Source organism: Phasianus colchicus, chromosome 18 (assembly GCF_987193195.1).
Source record: "Phasianus colchicus chromosome 18, bPhaCol1.hap1.1, whole genome shotgun sequence".
NCBI lineage: Eukaryota > Metazoa > Chordata > Aves > Galliformes > Phasianidae > Phasianus > Phasianus colchicus.
In genome coordinates, this window is record NC_143453.1 from 2,148,413 (window position 1) to 2,172,069 (window position 23,657).

A 23,657-nucleotide genomic window follows, 5' to 3' on the forward strand; every position below is an offset into this window, starting at 1 on the left:
AAAGTGTAGAAAACGTTATAAATGTTACTGTACAAATTTACATCGGGGAGATCTATCGTGCCTTTCTCAGCTTCTTTTTTTTTTTTTTTTTTTTTTGTATGTGTGTTTTTCATTTTTTTTTTTTTTTCCCCCCCCACCGGAAACAATTGCTCTTTCCCAGTGACAAGAGTTCTGCGACAACAACAACAAAATATATATATATATATTTATGTATATATTTATAAAAAGGAAACAGAAGGAGAAGGGAAATGAAAACCAGCTCATTCTGCAACGGTCAGAACTAACACGGAGAAAACAAAGCAGCCACCGAGTTCAGTTTGAAACTGTACAGGATTTCGAGCTCTTTAGATATGTATATATCTATATACATACATATGGAGATATGTATATATATTTATATATACCTTATGTACAGGAAAATGTAACAGCACGCTTTAAAGGGAACGGAAATCAAGGAGGCTGGCAAAGCTTCCCAGAAAAAAAATCACCATTTGCCAAACAAAAATAACTTAATATAACTTAAATAAGTTAAAATAAATAAACCTAGGAACGACGCAGGCGATGGGTATCACCCAGTGGTGGCCAAGCACCACCTGGCTGAGCAACCCAACGGCACACACAGTGTTTGGGGCCATGCAGGGGCTGAGGATGCACCATGGGATGGTTCCCTCCATGTGGAGCTGCTCTCAGAGTGCCCCCAAGCCCATCCCCACGTCCCCCAGACCCACCTCCAAGCCCCATGCATCTCATTGGTGGGCGCCCATGGGCAGGCATTGTGCAGAGCGGCTCCCACCTTCTCTCCACGTGGAAGGGCTGAGATATTTAAAATAAAAAAAAAGCAACACAGATCCAGGCACAAAGCTGGACTTAAAAGAAAAAAAATAAACCTAAAGAATGAGAAAATATAATTTTTTTTTCTTTTTTTATAATTAAGACTTTCAAAAATAAGAAGGCATGATGCAAACAGCATGGCTGTACCAACAGCCGCTACTGTGCTGAATGGAAGGAAGGGAGCTGCTTGTCTGGGCTCGTGGATGGATAAATACAGGGCAGCTCTTTCTGTTGGTGCTGTTTCCCTTGGATGGAAATGTTCCTGGGAGGAAAAAGGGGCAGAAAGAGCAGTGGGGCCGTTGGGCTGGGCACAATTGTTGGCTATAGCTTTACCCAGCTCCGTTTGGATGGCCAAGGGGCAGCAGGGAGACGTGTGGTACTTCTACAAGGACTGGGGCAATGGGATGCCCCAACCAACAGCACTCATCTGATGGACATCTACCAACAGCTGGAGGGACCCCATGAGGAGTGGTCAGCAGAAGGCTTGGGGCACAAAGCACACCCACAGCAAGGCTTTTAGGATTGATGTATCCCATTGCAAACCTGCGCAGCATCTATCAGGCTTTGTCACCCCATTGTTGAGCATCACCTCCATCGTTCCAATTCACACCTAGAGGGCTCACACCTCCTTGGAAAACAAAACCAAGAGCCATGCATTGCTCCTGCATCTGTCACTCAACATGAGCATGGTTCTGGACAGGACAGGGCACTGGAACAGCCCCATCCCCAGCACCCACAGACCCCTAGATGAAGGCATTGGTGAGAAGTCAGAGAGGCTCTGAGGTTTAGTGCAATGTTTATGGCACACACAGAGAGAACTGTTCAAGTGGGAAGGACAGGCAGCAGAAGACAATGTTGGGGTAGGACAGGGCACTGGGGTGTGCTGGGGAGGGCAGGGGATGAGAAATTCCATCCTTTGTGCAAACAGACAGGAGGCAGATGTGTGGCACAGAAACTACCTGAAAAGCACCAGCCTGAGCCTTGTCCAAATAAACCTCTTCCCAGGACATTCTTAGGAAGGACCTTCAAGATCTCTGCTCACGTAATGATCTGCCCATTGCTGAACAGAGGGCTTTAACCTTCATTCATTCTGGATAAAGTGGTTCAGACACCAACAGCTTGAGACATACAAGGCCGATCGCTTTGCAACATCTCTGAGTTCAAGCCAACTTACAGCATGGCTGAATTATTCAGGATGGCTCCCAACGAGCAATTATGCTCAATAAGGTCCTGAAAACACAATTTTCTCTCCACTGCCACGATGACAGCTCATGTAGAATGGGCTCAGGGAGAGGGAAACACCAGCACGAGGTGCTCGGATGCAGCACCAAAGCGCAGCACATCGGCTCTGGCTGTGGGTGCATGGGATGGCTATGGGGCTGGGAGGGGGGCACTGGCTCTGTACAACCAGAGACTGCTCCCCTTGCTCCATCCACCAGTCCTAAAACCCAACACAGCCCACAGCATCTGACAAACAGACATCAGCACCCCACAGCTGTAACCAAAGGGAGAGAAGGAGAAAGGCAAGATGGAAGGGGTGGCAGATGAGCTCTGTGCCAGGCACAGGGATGAGCTAGTGAGGCTGTGGAGCTGGGCCCTACAGAGGGACAGCCTGGGGAGGACCTGGGCACAGCCAGGAGCACAGAGCCACTTGTGAAAGGTCACCATTGCCGTGGTGAGGGGCCGAGGAGAGGGCACTGTGGGTGCATTTCCCTGCAGGGAGCAGCTAATAGCGGCGACACAAACCCACAGATCAGCAGCACTCCCCCCTTAGCTTTCTACTTTTAAAATAAAAGCACTAGGAAATTAAATAAAATCCCCTAGAATGAAAAAAGCAAGCCCCAAAAGAGCGCTGTGAGCACTGACCATACTGACTGGGATCAGAGAAGCCACCTGGCCTTGCACATCTTGGGACCTGCAGCCCTATGTGTGCACGGCCCCTGCTGTCTGCCTGCCACCATGGTGTCCCCATGTGTCTCTGCCCATCAGTTCCTCTTCAGTGCAGGGAAAGGCTGTGGTGGTTCTATCCCATCCCAGTCCATCCCACAGTGCCCACCGCTCTTCCTTCCGTGGCACATGAAGGAGAGCAGCGAGGAAGAGGAGAAATGCAGGGGAGGAAGGCACCATCCCTCAGCTCCTCCGGTCACAGCCTGGAAAGGAGATGAGATGGCAGAGTCAACGTGAGGCACTGTGTCCAGCAGCACTGGGATCCTGCAAAAGAGCCCCATGCATCAGCAGGACCCCAAGGGGGCTTTTGTCTCCTGTGCCCATGCCCTTCATGTAGGAATGCTTTGGATCCAACCAGGACAATGCCCAGACCCCCAGCAGTTACACAGTCCACTACTTTGGGGTTCAGCTTTCCTTGCACAGCCACCCCAGTGCCTGCTCAGAACACAGATTGGCAATTAGCTCCCATCCTGATTAATGGTGGCTCAAGTTCTGGGTGACACAGGGGACATCTGACCGCTGCACAATGCTCCCAGGAGCACAGAGCACATGGGGACACGGAGATGGTACAGGGTTGCTTGAGCTCCTACCTTGGAGCATAGATAGGGGTTTGGGTATCAGGGACTTACTCTGCTGACTTCCAGAAGTGCCCAGGGTGGGAAAGGCGACGGTTGCGCTTTGGCAGTTTCTCCAGCATGTCCATGAGCTTGGTGAAGGTGGGTCGCTCCTCCTGCTCGTAGGCCCAGCAGAAGAGCAGGATGTCCTGCAGCCATGCACAGTGAGAGGTGAGCACATGGAGGTGGCCCCATAACCACTGCCCACACACCATTCGCTCACCCCACATCCCCTAAATGGAACCCTTTCCCCACCCCACATGGCCCCACTAGGGAGCCCTATCTCCATCCCATACCCCATGAAAGAGACATGTTCAGCGTCAAAACCAAGCCCCACCAGTAGAACCCTTTGCCCAACACACATTCCCCACCCCAACCCCCCTGTTTGCCCCATGGAACCTACCGAGATCTCCTTGCCCATCCCGATCTGGCTGAGGTTGGGCTTCATCCCTCGCCCAACCTGCCATATTATCGCCTCTGCCGGCTGTGTCTTGAAGGGCCACTCTCGTGCATGCAGCTCATACCAGATGGTGCTGGGGAGAGAGCAGTACCAGGACCAGGGTCATTCCAAGGGGGGGACACCCAAATGTCACCCTAACATGTCCCTACCCAAACCCCATCACAACCAACAGAGAGTGCTCAGCATCCCTAAATAGACCACCAGTGTCACTCAGTGCTCAGTACAAAGATACCACTGCTTCCATCTCCCAGATGGGAAAACTGAGGACAAAAATCCCAACACAGAGGAACATCCCATTCACATTCCCTGAACTGGGGGGAAATATCCCTTTCTTCACTGCATGAGATTCCTGAGCTGCTTCCCCTCGCTCAGAGGCAGCATCCATCTGAGGCACCATCTACTGCGGGTGAGCAGCCCTGTCCACAGCCATTGTTTTGCTCCACATTTATAATATCTACCCTGATGGGACATAACTGTATTTACTGTGCATGACAGCAGTAAGGAGACTGCATGCTTCAGCTGCTGCTGCAGGCACACACCGAGATGTTCGGTGGGGAACAGGCAGACCCACTGCAGAAAAAAATAAGTCTGAGTAACAGTCTTAGCTTGATCAGATCCCCTAATTACTTCTTTTTTTTTTTTTTTTTTCTTTCTGAACTGATGTTCTGCCTTGGAGGAGGGAAGATCCAAACACTTTCAGCTTTAATTACTGCAGTTTTGATGGAAATATCGCCTTGGATAACAGCTTCACGTAAACTAATCACTGCAGCCTGCAGTCTTTAAGGTGTGCGTGATAAGATTAATCCACTGGATAAAAACCACAGCCCTACACTCCCCTCGAGAAAGGTTTTATCAGGGCGTGTTGGAACTCCTGCCACAAAGGATGCTTTCTACTAGATAAATAGCAGGAGCGATGAGTCGGTCGGCTGAGCGTTCCCGCTGAAGGAGACTCATCAATTCTCCCCTGCTCAGCCTTTTGGCATCTCCTCCTCTGCACGTTCAGCCCCCAGTGACAGCCACGACTGCTCAGACCATCTGCAGGCACCCAGCAGGGAGGATTGGAGGGCTCTGGGGATTTGCGGGCCAGTGTCTGCATCCCATAGCATCTTCATCCCACTGCATCACCCTGCTGCATCCTTATCCCACTGCATCATTCCACCACATGTCCATCCCACTGCATCCTCATCCCACTCATCCCATCATCTCACCACAATCGTTTTCCACTGCATTTCCATCCTATGAACTCCTCATCCCATTGCATCATCTCATCATGTCCTCATCCCGCTGCATCCCCATCCTATGACATCCCCATCCCACTGCATCTCCATCCCACCATGCCTCCACCCCATTGCTTCACACCACCATGCTCTCATCCTATCCCATCCTCATTCCACTTCCAGCTGCTTTCCCATCAGTACCCATGCTAAGAACAGACAATTTCCCAGATTCACCCTTGTCTCTCTGTGACACAGGGGGGTCTGGGACTTTTTCACTCAAATTCTTTTGAAGCAGGCTCATGCCTCAGTGATGGCAGCAGGTCACAACCAACGCAGCCCCACCATCACACAGCAGGGACTCACCCCAGAGCAAAGACATCCGAGTGCTTGGAGAAGGGCAACTTGTCCTCCTCAGTGTCGGGCGAGAGCTGGCGGATGATCTCAGGGGCCAGGTGGCACAGCCAGCCATTCTGGATCCGCAGTTTGTTCTCCCTCCTGTAAGCATACAGAGCCAGGAACATGAGTGCTGGGGAGGGCAGGGAGAAACACTGTTGTCTCCCAGTCCCTGCTCTCCATTTAAACCTGGTTTTCCCCTCAGGATCCTTGCAAGTCTGGACTTTAGCCCCATTGTGATAAATGTCAGCAGGCACGATGGCTTCATATCTGTCTCTGGTGGCAGGGCACAGCTTGGGCTGGTGCCTTGGTCTGTTCTGGCTCTTACTGTCACCCACCATACAATCACAGAATCGTGGGATCATTCAGAGGTCTGGGTAAGACCTCTAAGATCCCCAAGTCCAGCCCCTGCCCACCCCACCATGCCCATTGACCACATCCCCCATTGCCACATCCCCATGGTTCTGGAACACTACCAGGGTTGGTGACCCTCCCTGAGCAGCTGTGCCACTGCATCAGCACTTTTTCACTCTTTCCAAGAAGAAATGTTTCCTAATATCCAGCATAAACGTCCCATGGCAAAACTTGAAACCATTGCCTCTCGTACTTTGAACCAAAATTCTTCAGAAGAGCAAGGTAAATCCCACCAGCATTAACATCTGAGCTGGTCCTGCTTAGACCTGAGCAGAGACCAGGGACCTCCAGGGGTGCATTCCAACCCAACTCACCTTATCATGGCCCAGCAATCAGTGTTTCCAGATGTCTGATCCCTTCCAGCCCATCATTTCCCTATCTCCTCAAGGTCCCCCCACTCAGTACAAACACGTTGGGATCACTTGGCCAACAGCTGAGGATGACGCTGGTGCCTTCCTCCTCCCTTCCTCCTGCTGGCACTTGGATGCACTGATGGCACAACTCTCCTGCTCCTTCCAGAGCTGCTTGACCAAACCAATGCTTCATCGGGTAACAGAGCTCCCCTGTACTCACTCTCTTGTGTGAAGCTTTCCCATTTGTATCCTGGTGCCAGCACACACTGATGGAGCCCTGGACTCTGTCAATGTCCCAGCAACGGTTCTACCAGCAGAGAAGGCTGAGCTCCAGAACAATCCCAAATTTGGCTAAATTATGGCATTTTCACAACTTCATAACCAACCCAGGCACATCACAGAACAAGAGAGCAGCAGTGAGAGCAGAAGAGCTCTTCAGGCCACTCCAAACCACCTCTAATTACAGAGCAGCCCTATCAAGCCCTGCAATATTTAAATACACGAAAAATAAATATATGGAGCAACCCTATCAAGCCATGCAACGTTTAAATATGGGAAAAATAAATATCTGGAGCAGCCCTACCAAGTCCTGCAACGTTTAAGTACTGGAAAAATAAATATCTGGAGCAGACCTACCAAGTCCCGCAATGTTTAAGTAAGGGAAAAATAAATACGATTTCACCAGGGTAAGATGCCAGGTAACGAGTTCTCTGCAGTGTGCTGTAGGTATGATAGCCCTTCATTTTTCAGCAGAGTGTTTGTATCAGTGCACCAAGTGCACTAAAGGCAATCTTGTGCTAGGAGGATGAGGAGGGTTTTTAACTGATGGCATTTTTAAACTCTAGTGAGAACAGGCCAGGTAGTAGTTCTCATTCACATCTGTGCGTGAAGTAACATCACCATCCTTAGTCTGGCCTGGCAGCATTTGCTTCCATCTCTACGCAATCGTGAGACACCATAACCACCAACACCAACTTAACCTGAACAAGGAGATCAGATTTGCAGGCACTTTCTGCTTCAAAATCCATGGTGAACGATGGGTGCAGATCCCAACAGGAGATGCACAAGGGTCCAACATCCAAGGGCAGCCACCCCGAAAGCTCCTTGGACAGGAATTTCTGCACTGTCCTCATTTTTCTAGTAGAATGCCCATCGTTCCTAGCAGACCTTGTATGTCTGAACAGCTCCACATGTCATCTATCCTCTACTGAGCAATCTCCTTGGCTTCACCACTCAAGTGGCATCCTGACCTTGAGCATCATCCCATTTAATTGGGTACTCATCTCCCTGCTGCCTCATTTCACATTCCATCTACAGAGCTGCGTTGTGGAAATAGGGAAAGGCCGTGCATGGAACACCCCATCCAGTAATGCATTCAGGCCCATTCAAAACACCAGCTGCTTTCTTCTACTGCAGCATTCCCAAAAGCTTTGCCCGTGGCAAAATTTGGCCATTTTTGCCCAATCCAGCACACAAAGACCCCAGTGGAGGAAACTGCAAGGGCAGGACCAAAGTCCACCATGCACAAAAGCCCACCACGTGCTGTTGGTGAGGACAAATGAAAACCAAGAGGGGCAAGTGGGAATTGCAAAGTCAGCAGCACTTTTTTGGTGTTGCTCAAAGCAGAAGATAAAACCTTAGTTCTTTTTCTCCTCTTTCATTCCCTCCTCACTCTAGCTTTGTTTTCTCCCCTGAACGGCTGCTAAAACTCTCTATGCTGCTGAGCCTACAGCTTGCAACCCTCCCAAAACACTGGCAAAAAGACATTTAGTAAGGAACATTTACCAAATGTGCCTTATTTCAAACCCAAAGAGACACCAAAATGTTGCAAGGCTGTAAATGTCCCGAGCTTGGCTCGCTGCTCGCTGCGCTCAGTTAGGCACAGGCACCGAGGCCAGATGTCCACAGCAACCCAAAGGTCAGCATACAGCACTGCTCGGCAGCCAGGGAGCTCAGGATGGAGCAGACGCTGGTGGATTTTAGGAATATTGCTAGGGGATGGCTAAAGCAAAGCCAAAGGACACTCCAAGCTCCTTTGTCCTCATGCCCACCAAGGTTACAGAGCCAGACACGTGTGCAAAAGAGCTTTTGGGGTTCCTTCCCCATGCCCTCAGCTCTAGGACTGGGGGTGAAGCCTGGGTTTCCATTGCACCACATCCTACCTGCCTGCCTGGAGAACTCCCGAGATGCTGAAGAGGCCGAAGTCCGTGATCACAACCTTCCCGTTGTCATAGAAAACATTTTTGGACTTGAGATCTTTGTGGAGGATCCCTTTGGCATGCAGGTACCCCATGCCCTAGGATGGAGGAGAGAAAAAAAAACAAAGCTGACAAAGAAGCACAGAGGAACAGGATAACAGCAGAAAAGGGGCAACCTCGCCAATGATTGCTGATTGATTATGCTGAGAAACACCAAAGCTGCTCACTTCCCTGAAATCCTCCGCTGAAAAACTGGTGGTAATGGTTTTGCCTTCTCTATCAGGGTTGAGAGCAAGAAGGGAACAAGTCAGAGCTCTCCATCCCACTACTACATTCCCTGCTGAAGCCATCGGGGCTTCCCACATGCATCCCAGCACAGTGAGCTGGAAAGCAGAGCCTGGCAGGAGCCCTGCCTTAATGTCTTCCCCTAGGAAAAAAGACTTGGCAGTTAATTAAAATGATTGCTAATGATGCAAAAATAAGGCCATGGGTGGGAAATCCAAACTCGCCTGCACCAGGCTCATAGAGCATCGTTTGATGGAGCTGCCTGTGGGCAGACCTGCTGCTCACAGGGATATTCATCGGGCTGCAGCAAGGCCCACGGTGCTGTCTCAGTTTTCATCCTCATAAGCAGGGTAAGGAAACTTCTTCTAGAGGGGGGACCAGAGGGTAAATGCTCAACGGGCCAGCAAGCTGTTGCTTGAGAGCAATTATCCGTTGCCCATCATCAACATGGGAGGGTTGAAATGGGTTTCCACCATCACAACTTTGAGCACTTCATACAGACACAGATGCCCCAGGTGCCAGAGCCAAATTAATTAGGGGTCTCCAAGCCCCAGCACGTGGAGCAATGCTAAGGTTTAAAATCTGCTGTAAAATACCACCATTGCCTTCTCACGTTGTGTTCTTCATGCATTAGGTGTATGGTTATTGCAAATATTGTCTGGCGATTTGGGGTTGTTGATCACCCCACAAATAGCTTGTGAAGGCAGCTCATTCCAAAGCCCACAGTGCACTTAAAATGTGTGCACAGCTGGAACATTGGGTTGTCCCTGAACCCTAAGAGGAGGGTGCAGCCCCCAGGACTGTGAGAGATTTGGGAACAGATTGGACTGCAGTGTTGGGATGCAGGGGTTCCAGCAGTATGATAGAAGAGGATGCTTGCCAAAGGGGCTGTGGATGCTGATGTTCAGATTGAGGCATGACCACCCTCCAGACATGCCAAGCCTCCCACAATGGCTCTGCTCTGCAATGTGGGGTGCAGGGAGGCTACGGAGTAGGTTGCAGGATAGAAGCACAGAGCAGCTCTTGCTGATGGCACTCCTAGAGCAGCAACCAGTCCTTCGGTTGTGGAGCCACAGCCTCCCCAGGGGATGCCACAGATCCCACATATCCACAAATCCCAGGCCTGAGGATGAGCCAAGCCAACAAGCCCGGCTCAGTGTCACCTTCCTTTGCTCCAATGTACACGAAAATCCAGCTCCCTCTGCCGGCTTTGCTTCTAAAACAAATTAACTTTCAGCTCCAGAGGATCACAGTGGAACAAGAGCCCTTGCACCTGGTAATCCCATAAGCTTCAAGGATCTCCTGATTCACGCAGGGAATCAAAGGATAAAGCCATACAGATGCAGGGTAGTGGGGCTGAAACTCCTCACATGGTCCAAGTGGCATCTCCTCTGGGTGATGCTCCCCAGCCAGATAACTTCTAATAGCAGCTTCACTGCACCCCACATGCACTGAGGGCAGCCCCACATCTGCTGTCTGTTGTGAGTTGCAGGAACCTACTGAGAGCTTCGGGACTCCAACACATTCCTAACGCAGCAACCTCCCAGCTGCTCCTGCAGACTCTGATCAGCACAAGGAGACATGACTGGTACTGGGAAAGGGTTGACCTGAGCCATTAGCACCCACTGTGAGCATCTGGGAGGCAAGAACATGTGTGATGCCTGTGACATTTGCTCAGTAGGAAAAGTCATCTTTTTGAAACGGAAAATACAGATCAGAAAGAGAAGAGCAGAAATAGGGAAACAGACATTGGACACACCAACTTAAGGCTGGAGCTTGCAAGAAGGTGACACCACCCAGCTTGGGGCACCCCTGGGGCAGACACAGAGCTCCTATGGCACACCGTGGCCTGGTACACCATGAAGGTGCACAGTTACCCCCTAGCTGCTTATATGGACCTTCAAATTTGCTGGAGATGCTGCCCAGCCTTGATCTGCTGGGGTAGGACCAGGTGCTTTTGGTACCACTTTGTGTTAAACATGTGAAGCTCTCTTAGTTGCTTGTGTATAGAGCTCTCTTTGTTGCTTGTGTATGCTGAGCCATGGTGTCCATAGGACCTCACTGCTGTCTGTGGGGATGCTGAGCGCAGCTCAGCACTCTCAGACATTGGTTTGGATTATGAACTCTGTGTGGAGCCAGGAGTTGGATTCGATCCTTGTGGGTTCCTTCCAACATGGGATGTTTTGGGATTCCAGGATTTCGTGGCCTCTTCCCTGTTACAGGCTGGGGACAGAAGGTCCCATCTGCAGTGTTCACTTGTGGCAGGTCAAGGAGCTCAAAGCCAGAGATGCTGCTGGTCCCAGCACCCTGTGCAGCTCCACTGGGTGCCCTTGGCAGACAGCCCACGTCCCGCCTGACCGCAGCATACCTTCACAATCTCCTGTGCTATCTGCCTCGTCTTGTTGACATCCAGGACGATTTTGGCGTCTCTCACCACCGAGTAGAGAGTCCGTCCTTTACACAAGCTGAAAGGACAGGAAAAGGGAGAAGCTGACAAACTCCTGCTGAGCAAAAATCCCCTAATATCACCACCAATGGTAGGGGTTACACAAATTGCTGCCAGAGGTTTAGCTGCATCTGGAGGCCCCCATCCCCAGGTCCCAGCCACCAGCTGGACCTCTCCCTGAGAGCTTTATTTTGTGCCCACATCTCCTCCCACCCCTTCCCCTGTGGGATACAATGCTCACAGATGTAACATGAGTCAAAAGAGGAAAGACAGGGAGTAAGGAAAAAAAAAACACCACACACACACAAAAAAACCCAATGCACTGTACAATGTCCTCCAATTTTCCTTCTCGTACCAATTACAGTAAAATCTATTTACAGAGCCTTAATTACCAAAGGCAGCTGTAGGGGGAAGGGGGGGGGGGGGTGCATATAAACCAATTAAAAATATATTGACATTTGAATATCATAATGGAAGACGTGGGTGGATGCTGCCTTGACTCCCGCCCACCAAAAAAAAGGGCTTTTTTAGCTCCTCTACATCCACCCACACTCATTATAGGCAACTTTAGAAAGATGGGACTGGATACCTGTGCCCAGGAAACAAAGCACCAGGCAGGCACGCCTCTCGTTAGATAGGCTGTGAGCACAGCTGTTAATTGATCTGGTTCTCGTTATCGAACATGAAGACACAGGATCTCATTCCCATCCTCCTGCCCACCGCCAGCCCTTGGGATGCAAAGCACAAGGATATGTCTGGATGCCCACAGATTTTCACCAAAATTTGGGGCTCACCTCCAGAATGGGGGGGTGGGGAATCTGTGCTCCCACAGAGCTTTTGAGGTTTGAATGGGTTGTGGCTGGGATTGATCCTTGCTCCTTCCAAAGGATCACAGCTCCTGCAGCCCCTCCTGCCCCAAAGCCAAGAGTGGCTCACAGGCACCATTTCCAGGTGAGGCAGCTAAGCAGGAATGGGAGCAATCCAAAATTTCACAACTTTGGGCAAGGCGACAGCATCTCTCAAAGCACCTCATTGCTGTTGTGTCGGAAGGCAGCAGCACCAGCCCCTCCTGCGGCCACTCTGCCTCCTTCCACCCAAATCAGCCACTTTATCTGCTGGAATGGGTTGGCTGCCATTATAGACAAATAAGAGTTTTTCTGAAGTGCTCTCAATACTGCTTGGAAATAAGTGATAAAGGAAATCTCTGTCCTTGGCTTTCTGCAGCTGGAATTAAAGGGTTCAAAACAGTAATGGATGTGAATTCTCTTTCCATGGAGAGTTCTTTTCTTGCACTGGTTTGCAAAATGGACCTGTGGGGCTTAGGCTGCAGTATGCAATAGGCTCCCTGCCCCTCACACACACACAGCCCAGCTCTCCAGGATCCCAAGCAAACACTGATTTCCCTCCGGAGCAAACAGTTACCAAAAGTTGCTTATGGGTTGGATTAGTCATGAATCAACATTACAAATTAAGCAAAGAGCTTAGTGCTGGGACAGGCTGTGATTTCAGCCCTGGAGTGAGTTAAGATCAGCTGTTTTCCTGGGAAAAGGGCTGATTAGGAGAAAAAAAACCCTTCGATTTCTGCATCTCTAAATGACAGTGATAACCCACAGCCCCTTTCCAACAAGATTCCCATCTCTTTCATTTACAGGTAGGGGGAATTCATTGAACAAGTCATTGGCCACACACACCACAAGTTTGGTGCAAGGACAGCAATTGCCAGTGGGACACAGCACTGTAGGACGCAGCCTGGTAGAGTAAGGACATGCCACCACCACTCCTCCAGCCCCAGGGATACAACCCCATGACTCACTCCTCACATTCCCCTGTTGAATAACTCTGCCTTAATTGCGAGCGATGCCAGCGCAGCCACAAAGCCCCGTTTGCACCTATTATGCAGCACCTGAGCCTATTGAACCAACACCTGCAGAACCTTTTCATGGCAGCTCTCAATAATTCGGGCCCTTCTCATTCCTTGCCTTGCCTTTCTGCTTGGAGAAGTCACTGCTGAAAGGCTGCGGGCCGACAGCGCTGTGGATGGCGCGTGACACCACAGCGTGACACTGGGGACAATGGCACCTGAGCTGTGCTTTCATTTGGATCCCAGCTCATCCATATCTGAAGAGCACATCTCTAAGCAAGCATTCATCTCTTCCACCTGAACCTCTTTATTTGCACCCAGCAGCAAAGCAGGCAAGGTGGTGACACGAGACCGAACCCAACCAGAGCCGGGGGGAGATGCTCAGTGACTCCAACCCTTGGTCCCTTGGCCCTCATGTCAACCTTAAATGTCCCCTTGCAGCCTCCTCAGCCCCAGGACAGCCTGGCCCCATCCCACTGCAGGTGCTCACTATTCAAAATGAGTTTTTGAAGTGTTCAGCCAAGCAAACCAAATCCCAAATTGCTTTATAAACATGCTGCATTTCACCAGTGTGGGCTGGAGACATCAGCAATGGGAGCAAAGCCAAAGCGACTTGCAGAGGAACAATTCAGGAAGGATGAGCCAGGGAGACAAGAAGCACTGTCTCTCGGTATTTTTCTCATTTGATGCGGAAGCAGCCTCATCCTCCTTGCAATATTGATGGTCATCAGCTCGATAGGGTCTAAGACCTCAGCCCAGCTCCTGCTCACTCATGCTGGAATAAATTCAGTGCCAATGGCACCTCAGTGGCTGCGCTCAGGTCGTGATGCCATTACTTGAGTAGGATTTTTGTGCTTTCCTTCACTCTGCCCAACCATCCGCACAAATGTCACGGGGGCCCATTAAATGGGATCGCTTTGAACACCCCAAAGTGATAAATGCCAGAGCCCAAGAAGCTCATTGCTTGCTGCTCAATGATTTATGGGAAGCGGCTGAGATGCCATGGTGATGGCCAGCATCCTATGCCCAGAGGAGAGACAAGTGAAGAGAGTGGGAATTAATAACAAGTGCTAGCAGCAATACAAGACTGAGAAATCCCAAAGTCACTGGGACACACTGCAGCTCTCCCTCAGCCACATGCACCCAATGCCCTAAAACCAAGCACAGACACATTCCTGCCCCAGGACCACATTCACTTCATTTCCTGCCCAACTGCTATGTCCTCTGGGAGCCGCCTTTCCTCTCCACAACCATTGTTTTGCCAAACTCTGTGGGCTCTCCTTCCTCCTGGGGACTGGAGGCACAATAACACTCCTTTCAGCCAAAACAAAGCATCAACCCCAGGCATTGCAAGAGCCCTCCTGCCGAGCAGCATCCTCCCAAGCCCAGACCCTCCTGGAGCATCACTTGAGGGGGAAAAATCCCCAGGAAAAAATCCAGCTCCTGTGTGAAGTATAGTAGGACTGCACAGCCAGGCTCTCCTTGGCTTTATCAGCCAGGAAACACTTGTTTCCAACCTAACACCTCCCAGAGCTCTGGCAGCAAGGAGCCAGCCACCAGCAGCAAGGCTTCAGCCCCACAGCCAAACTGCCCCAGCACACTTTGTGCAGAGCAAAGTTATCAGGAAGCTGTGAAGGTGCACTGTTGTGCTCATCCCCTGACTGCATTCTCCCTACTGTCCTGGGATGGGAGCAACAGACACAGCTGCATTTTCCTCCTCAGCATTACAGAGTAAGGCTGGGGGAGGAGGAGGGAGAGCAGCCTCCCCGCAAAGTGCCTCCAAGCCCATCACGCCTTGGGAAGCAGCCAGTTATTTAGAAAAAGCAAACTCCATGCATTTTTATTTCAAGGAGATAGTGGCAGAGGAGACGAGCTCTGCTACAGCTGCTTGCAAAGTAGCTCCAAGGCAGGGGAATGCAAAGCAGCCCCTGTCCCCAGTGGCTCATCTGCTGCAAACAAGTGGCCCCTGAATGCTGCATCTCTCATTCCAGCACAAAGCACCACAGACACCACACCGGTGCCTATCTCACCCCCAGTCCCTCCCCTCTCTGGGTATTTCGGTCTCTCCTAGCACTGCCATTGAGCATCACTGTCTGCGGGCAGAAGATATATGCTCACTTAATGTATATATTAATACACATATTGACTTTCCCTTTGTCAGTCGTTATCAAGATTTATCCAGCCTGATGGCCTCTTATTGATTGAGAAGAAGTGTATTCCCACGGGTCAATCCATTCTGAACCATCCAGTGGCAAGAAGTCAATACCTATTTATTATATGATCTACGAGCTTCATTACTCTAAACGCTATGGAAAGCAAAAGGTAGCAGAAGCCAGAGGAGAAAAACAACAGAAAAGGGAAGGAGGCTGTTTGCCAAAGGTGGTGTTGGGGGACTCAAGCGTGGGGAGGTTCATAGGAGGCAAAACCTTGCACCCGAGAGAGAAAACCCCGTCCTTCGCATCCCGTTAAATATTCATCCCCAGCTCCCTAAGCATTAAGGTCTACAAGTTCCAAATCCTGTGCAGCTGAGCCGGGATGTAAATGTCAGGAGGTGAAGATCTCCCCTTATTCCCTTAGTGCAGAATTATTGGGTCTTCAAGTGCAGAGCTCCCAGGTGCTGTGTTGCTGCCCCTTTGTCCCCGCAGCCTATTCAATCATTGTGATTCACCCTTTCATTCTTTTTCTATTTGGGCCCAGACCAAGCATGGTTCAGGACATCCCCATCTCTAGATGCTCCCAATCTCACTGTTCATTCTCAGCACCACAGGGACTGGCTACAGGATATGCTGGAGATGCTCCATCTGCAGCAGAATAATTTAGAGTTCCTCTGTTGAAAGGCACCTTCGATAAATTAATCCTCCTTACGTAGCTCTTATCAGATTAATTCATAATGTTCTTCAGCCATCTCCTTGGTCTCCCAAGAAATCCTGTGTACCAAAGTGCTCAGCCCCACCCCTGCATTCAGAAAGGGTCCACAAGCACTGAAATGTGGGTTCTCACTCCCTGCTTTGCAGCCAGCAAAGGTCTGTGGGACTGCTTCCCACAGCTCCATGCTCATCTTACAGCACTACGGCTCCCATCGCTTGTGCTCAAGAATAATTAAGATGAATGTTAACTGTCCCCACTGCTCATTACCCAAGAGAAAATCCATTAGCAGCTCCGGCGGAGCCGCCACCATGCAAACCACCACTGAATTCCCACCAGCAGCCGAATCTCTCCCTTTCCCTGACATTCAAGGATACATCTCAGGGATGAAGCAATGGTTAATGTTGCAGTTTCCCCACCGCTCCCAGCATCCCAGGCCACAGCCATCACCCTGGACAGCTCCCGCTACCCTGGACCAGCCCAAGTCCAGCTGATGTCGCATCGTCCTCTCACTGCAGTGCCCAGCCATCATCTCTGCCCTTCACCATGACAGAAGAGCCTCCAAGGCTGCGTTATCTGCTATACCTGCTATTCCAGCAAACAGCACTGGATCAGGAGACGTTCATGAAGCAGAGATGGTTAGGACTGTGAGCATGCAATACTCAGATGCCGTGAGCCCGAGCTGTATTCCAGGCAATCATATAATGCTGTACTTAGACCTTACAAAGGACCGAGTGCAGGTGGGGAAGAAAAGAAAGCTGAGTGGTGTGCTTTTCAGCCCTAATATTAATGCATCAAGCCACTGTGGCGCACACATTTATTTTGTCAAACTGTCAAAAACGGCACCTGAGTGGTTTTATATAAAGAGGTATGAGGATAGAAAACACTCCAGAGCTAAAATATACATAGATATCTAACACTCCATTTCTGGGAGTGAATAGGACTGAAAAGCCCAGCAAAGGGCTTGCTGCTTTGATACAGCAACACAGACTTTCTGGAAATTCAGCTTCACCTTGGGAAAACTTCTCTGAGCAGCACCACAGCAAGCCCTGCAGCAGCACACGTAGGCTGGAGGTGAGGGAAATAGCTGAATATTCAGAGAGAAATATATTTTAAATGCTGTCATGTTAGGCCTCGGTGAGCAGGAGACGAGGGGTAATTCAAAGCATTTCTCCAGCAGTGCTCCGTGTCTGTGCTGAAGGCAGCATCTCCCTCCCCTGGCCCCATCCCAAGCTCACTTTGAGTCCCACACACAATTATTGGTGTACCGAGGGGGCAAGCACTTTGGGAAAGAAAGGAAATGCTCCAGTAGACCATAACTCATCTTACAAGGTTTTGGGATTGAGGAGTCCCCACGAATGAGCTCCAGCTCCTTGGAGCCCTTGAATGTGCTTAATTTTCTCCACTTGTGCTGCCCTTCTGCCTTTCCATGGATGATTTGGCACCACAGTTGCACTCTGTTAATCCTTCAGATGCCCAAACCATCCATTCTCTCAGTACCAAGTTATTGCATGCTCCAAACCCCATCTCCCATTCACACACAGATCCAGGAACCATGCAAAAGCCCCATGGAAACAGAAGCTGCCGATCCCATCCCACAGCAAGCACCACACTGAGCTCCTTTTGATGAGAACAAACCACTAGGTTCCACTTCTACAAGAGATACACCACGGGAGGTTCATCACCAGAAAGAGAGGAGATCCCTGTAGGGTCGGAGGCTGGCATGGCCAAGTGGAGGACATCCCTTTAGGGACAGAGGCTGGCATAACCAGCTGGAATTTGTTTCTTTAGGGATGGAGATTGACATAGCCATCTGAGAGACTGGCCAGCCTCACCTCTCAGCAGCTTGATAAGAAGCTGATCACATGAGAAAACATTTGGGGATGAAAACCTGACAAGATCATGATGCTGGGTCTCACCTGGTGATGATGGCAAGGTGGGGAGGGCTCATGCAGGCCCCCATGAAGAGCACCACGTTCTCGTGCCGCGTCTGCCGGTACGCCATCACCTCCCTCTTGAAAGCCTTCAGCTGGTCCTCGTTGTCCCGCTCGATGTCAATGAGACGGATGGCCACTTCCCCATGCCAGCGGCCATGGAAGACCTGCCCAAAGCGGCCCTTGCCAATGAGCTCACCAATCTCCAGCTGCTCAAAGGGGATGTCCCACTCCTGCAGGAAGATGCTGGTCTGGCTGGCTTTGCGGGGGAAGTTGCGGGCAGAGAGGAGTGAGAGGTTCATCTCCTCAAAGTCATCCTCTGACTCCTGAGCCTCCTCGGTGCCTTCCTCATTCTGTATGGGGACAGTAAGGTGGACACGTGGGGAACAGCACCCATCTGCCACTGGGCATTTAGTGGGGCCGCATTCATTGTGCAGTGTGCCATAAAACGGGAAAATGCTGCCAAGGAACATCCTCAAACCCATGCCTGCCCCTACATCAAACTTTCATTGTGTCTCATAATATCTCCTTGAGTATAAACCTGAGGGCAGACACAAAGCCTACGAGGGACCCACTGCATGGGGTGGGAACACAGGTGCAACACAAAAACCCAGAATCATCCAGGTTGGAGAAGACTAAGTCCAACCACCAAGCTGACCTACTGAGACCCATCACTGACCCATGTCCCTCTGTGACTGGACAGGATCAGGCCTGGCTGATAATTAGGTTATCACCTAGTTCCCATGAAACATGCCTTGAAATACATATAATACAGGTGCCAACAGAACCCAAGGCTAAGCCCAAACAGTTCTGTGAGTTGTATCTGGAGGTGTATAGATGATGAAGGCATCAAAATGCCAAGCCCCCATTCCCCATCTTAAACAGCTGCAGCTTCTGAACTTTTCCTTTCACTCCTCATGCAAAACACACAGCATCTCACCTCTGACGTGGGCTCCACTTCAATTTGAAGTAATGGATTTCCTTCCAGGCTGTCAAAAAAAACCAAGACACAACAACCACAGCATGAAAACTGACATTAGGTACATCATCTTCCCAAGGGATTTGAGAAGTGCTAGCTGATCTTTAAGGCATCCTTATCCCTACAACAACTTCCCCAAAAATAAGTTAAGATCCTTCAGACCCCAACAGGTGATCCCAGCCATTTAAACCCCTCTTCCCAAATGGCATTTCCAAAAGTACATCACTCACATGGGGTTGGATGTGACGGGGTGCAAGACCACCTGTGGGGCTCGGGTTGGCGTCTCAGGTACCACATCTAGAGAGGAGAGAGTGCAGTGAGAGTAGGATAGGGAGCAAAGCTCCAAAACCTTAGGACATGCCCTGGTGCTATTCAGTCTGGGTATGAATTAGCATCCCCTAGCCTGCGGAACCTTCAGAACGTATGGTTCTGCACCAAGGTATCGGGTTTTGGCAGAATCCCATCTTCATGCAAAATCCAGCCATGCACCCACCCCCAGTAAGGATGAAGGTGAGCTGGGTGGATCTTGCTCATCTCCAAGGGGATATCTCAGTACTCTGCACCATAGGAGGGACTTTTGAGGCGACATACCTGGGAAAATGAACTGCTGCTTGTACTTGTAGTAATGGGAGGCTGCAAAAGAGAGAATGGGCTTAAGCACTGACCCTGACACCATGGGTCTGTGCCCAATCCTCTATCATGAGATCTGACCCTGAACACAGCTCCATTGCTGTGGAAACAGAGAAAATGCAATCCATCCTGCACACACTCCTTCCCCAGCTCCCTAAATATATTAAATGTGTGCAGAGGTATTTTCCCTCTTGCATTTCCTCCTTATATCTTGTATTGTAAGCTCTTCTGTGCTCTGTGCCTGTACAAATGCCAAGCCCACAGGCAGCGCTGGGGGATGACACCACAACGGTCAGGTTAGCAGCTCATCATGCTAAAACTTCCCTGCTCTGTGCCAGCATCAGCAATTCCTTCACACCAGTAATTAACATTTGGGGAGAGATGATGCTGCCCTTGGGATTTGAATGCTCAATTGCAAGCAAAAACCCATGGGGTGTGAACATTGCGACTCGTCCCACAGACACCAGGCAGTGAATTTGCAGCTATTGCACCTGTTTTTGCCTGATCCTGCATTTCTAAATGTAGGTTTTTGTTAAGCATTAGGGAAACATCCTTCCAGCACAGGGCTGCATCCCTCCTGGTGCATTTGGACACTCATCTGTATGAGCACAAAGAACAAAGATATACAGGGCTGCTGAGTCTACCAGAGGTTAGCACCTTCTTGGTGCCGTGTTCTTATCTTGACCTTCAAGGCCCCAGAGACAAACTCTCAGCTTCTCCTCTGACCTGAGGTCTCCTTTGAGACCTCAGAGCATCATCAGCTCCACAGAGGAACCTGAGCAACCCTGATCCAAGATCAAAGGAGACCCAAAGGTAATTCTAGGGGAAAAAGTCACCATGTTGTGATTTCCCAGCTCAAATTCTAATTCTTAAGATGACCATCTCACCGAGGTCACTCTGATCTTCCCACACAGGAAGATGAAAGCATGGTAAGTCCTGCTTTGTGTCCTGACAGCTACTACTCATACATGCATCAGGGTTGGAGCTCCATTCCTGCCAGCCCAATACAAGCCCAGGTCCCCCAGGTGCCAACTATGGGCTTTCCTTCTGTGGTTTCCATTTCAAACAGCACAAAATAAATCCCCATCCCTGATGGTGCTCAAGGTTGGATGGGGAAATGCAGGAGGAACCCAACCTCCCAGCCCACACCCCACCCAAGAGAGGCCACTTGGAACCAATGAGTTTCACCAGCCCTGTTCTAGTCATGGGTGTCTGAGCACCTTGAGCCAGAGCCTAGGCTCCCATTGTCCCCAGTTCTGTGGAATATCTGCAGAGGGTGGACACATCTGGTACCTGGCAGGTTGAACTGCTTCTGCTGGCGTGGGCACTGCGGGGATGGGTGCAGCGGGGACGGCGGCGTGGCACTGGGTGGCAGTGGTGGGGCTGGCGAGGATGGCGTGGAGGAGGTGGTGGAGGAGGGATTGCTGCTGGAGTCTGGCTGGTAGGGCACCGGGATGTGGTCCTGGGGAGAGGAGAGGGTGAAGGAGTGCTGATGAGACACCAAGAGACGCAAGAGACACCAAGGAACAAGCAGTAGTGACATGGTTCACCCCACTGCTACAGTCTGAGAAGGTCTAGAGGACAACTGGAGCCCCAGCCTGTCTTTTTTTCCTGTATGCATACTCAGAATTTGCACCAAGGCTAATTCTTTCTTGCCAGCCCCTCTGTGCTGTGCACCCAGAGATGAGAGCACTCCAAATCCATAAAGCTGGGAACACACATTCCTGCAGTTTGGTCCTTCTGGGTGTAACAGACCTGGCAGCTTCTCCTGACCTCTGTAAGCCCAAATCCACTGTCCTAACTGGAGCACAGGCTAATTCCTGGTGTGTTTAAAGAAGCAGGCAAGGCTCTCCAGGCAGCACCTGGGCATCCCAAAGCAACTCGTGTAAGATGACCTTGCCCTCCATTAACTGATCCTGCTCAAGGCTGGGGCAGCTGTGATGGGCACATGGGGATGGGGCACTGAGGGCCACCTGGGGCAAAACAGCAAGGAGGACCTGAAGGATCTGAGCATCTGAGAAGAAAACAGAGAGTTTCCCACATCATCCATGCTGCTCATTTTGGAGACACACTGCAAGCTCTGATTTTCCATCTCTAGAAACATACACCCATGGGAAGACCTGCCAGCCTCCCCAGTAGGTATTTTGTCCCAGTTGATAAGGTTTTAAATGAGCTGGGCTTCCCAGGAATCCCACCCACACTCTGTATGGTCCATCCTGACACACACAGCAACCTTGGCTTGGTTTAAACAAACTCCAAATGCTAAAAACAATGTGATTCCTATGCTACATGCAGAAAATGGGATATCTCTAGAGAAATGCTTCTGGAAACATCAAAGAAAGGAGGGGTCCTGAGGCATGAAACACGTAAGCCCTACCGGGAATGGGAGTGCTGAGGTCACAGCCTCTGCAGAAGCATAGGGACCATTTCCAGCTGCTGCTGATGCAGGCATTGCTATCGATCCTCCTTAGTAATGCCCCATTGCATCCTCTAAGCTGAGCACAGTTCATCGAAGTTGCATATGCACATGAATATTAGGGCATATATCTATATAGCTTGATGAGTGAACGAGTCTCATCTGTGGTTTTCAGAGCATAAAATATAGAGTGCATTATTACACTCTGGTTAGAGGTAAGCTGAGGATGGAGATGATGCAGTGGCAGAAGGAGCGCAGAGCTGATTGCCCTCCTTGCCCCAGCCCAGTGCTGAATCACTTCCCCAGTGCCCTCTAATAAAATAAAAGAGCATAACACCTACATGAAACAAATCACTGGAAGGACCCGCACTAAAAAGAGAAATGCTCCTGTGCTCCTGTTGGCTCCTGCAGCAGCTTTCAGCCTCCCCAGGTGCCCCCTAAGCCATTTGCACCACACCAGAGCCACAATAACAGCAAGGCAGATAATTACTCCAAGGATCTCCTAACAGCTCATAGTGTAAAGACTGCAACAGGCTCTAAATCTCATCTAATATAAACCCATGCTGGTTTATTACGATTAATGTAGCGCAGAGAAAGGGAGCCAGGTGCATTGCCAGGGCTGGCTTGGCTGGGTCAGGGGCATGAGACTTAGGCAATAGCTCTGATCTCGTGATTTTTGAGTCATTTAAAATAAATAAGTTTGGTAGGCATAAAACACACAGAGTATCCCATAGAGGTGCTGTGATATGCCTGAAGACTTGCAGAGCCCCAGCAGATGCTACAGCAATGGAAAAACCCAAAGGACCCCTCCTGCTCCAAGCATAGGTGATGGGTTTTTTTGCCTTTTGTTCATTCCTTCCCTTAAAAATGCCTTTCAACGCTCTTTTCCCACATGGGGTTTGAACTCCTTTAATGATCTTTGAGGTCCCCTCCAAACCAAGTCATTCTATGATTCTATGGCTTAGGTGCCCTGAGTGGGTGATGAATGGACCCAGAGAAGCAGTGGCAAAGACCCCAATAAAACGACTCAGATTTTGGGGATGTGGAGCCTGATCCACTCTTGGAGAGCACAGAAGGGATCGACAGGGGAACAGAACCTCAGTAGCTGCTGGGGGTCAGAGGTGGGTCGGCACACACTCACCTTGTTGAGCTTGTTGGTTTTGGGGAGTGTCTGGCTGACATGCAGGTCTGAATAACGCGGGGGCTTGCGCAGGGGGTTGTTGATGTCACAGGGCACCGACTCGGTCCGCACCAACCGTGCTGAGAGGAGAAGGGAGCAGGGAACGGGGATGGAGAGGGATGGGAAAAAAAAAAGAGAGAGACCCAACGATGTAAAGAGGCGTTTGGAGAAGAGCAGCTGCCACCAGAGCCCAGTGTGAGCCATTTCCCACCCAACGCCACCATCCATCCTCCTCCTCGCAGTGGGCAGAGAGCCGGCTCAGAGCCTCCCGCTCGCAGCAGGGACCTTTCAGAAGCTTTGGGAGAGGGTTATTGTATTCATGTTGAACGTTGGCTGCAGGGACTACCCCGAAGGTGGGCGGCTCCAGTGCTCAGCCCAATTTTGGGGATTCGCCCACCTCCACGCCAAACTGCCTTGCAGGGTGCCACCAGCACAATGCGTTTCCCCAGTACTAAAATACTGAGCATGCTTTGGGCGGTGTGTAACGTGCTCATTAGATCAAAATTAAATGCAGAATTTGGAGCTGGCACTGCAAACGTTTCCCCTAAAGCAGTCTCAGCCCTTCATCCTCCACCATCGGAGCACCTGGCCAAAATCTGGAAGAAAAGAGGTGGGAAGGGTTCTCCAGCTGAAC

General features: G+C 50.4%; 1 protein-coding gene across 3 annotated transcripts in view; it reads right to left on the reverse strand.

Moving 5' to 3' along the window:
* Positions 1–919: 919 nt before the first annotated feature.
* Positions 920–23,657, reverse strand: part of KSR2 (kinase suppressor of ras 2) — a 49,906-nt gene continuing 27,168 nt past the window's right edge. For 2 of the 3 annotated variants that reach the window (XM_090152625.1, XM_090152623.1), the window contains 12 exons: positions 22,985–23,103; positions 20,721–20,889; positions 19,389–19,430; positions 19,028–19,094; positions 18,759–18,807; positions 17,804–18,171; positions 11,081–11,177; positions 8,392–8,525; positions 5,433–5,564; positions 3,796–3,925; positions 3,408–3,541; positions 920–2,981 (listed from right to left, as the gene is read on the reverse strand). In XM_090152625.1, coding sequence (XP_090008751.1) covers positions 2,975–2,981; positions 3,408–3,541; positions 3,796–3,925; positions 5,433–5,564; positions 8,392–8,525; positions 11,081–11,177; positions 17,804–18,171; positions 18,759–18,807; positions 19,028–19,094; positions 19,389–19,430; positions 20,721–20,889; positions 22,985–23,103 — 1,448 coding nt within the window. In that variant the 3' untranslated portion in view covers positions 920–2,974. Of the gene's footprint in view, positions 2,982–3,403; positions 3,542–3,795; positions 3,926–5,432; positions 5,565–8,391; positions 8,526–11,080; positions 11,178–17,803; positions 18,172–18,758; positions 18,808–19,027; positions 19,095–19,388; positions 19,431–20,720; positions 20,890–22,984; positions 23,104–23,657 lie in introns of those variants that run through there. The other variant, XM_090152624.1, reaches the window with a different exon arrangement.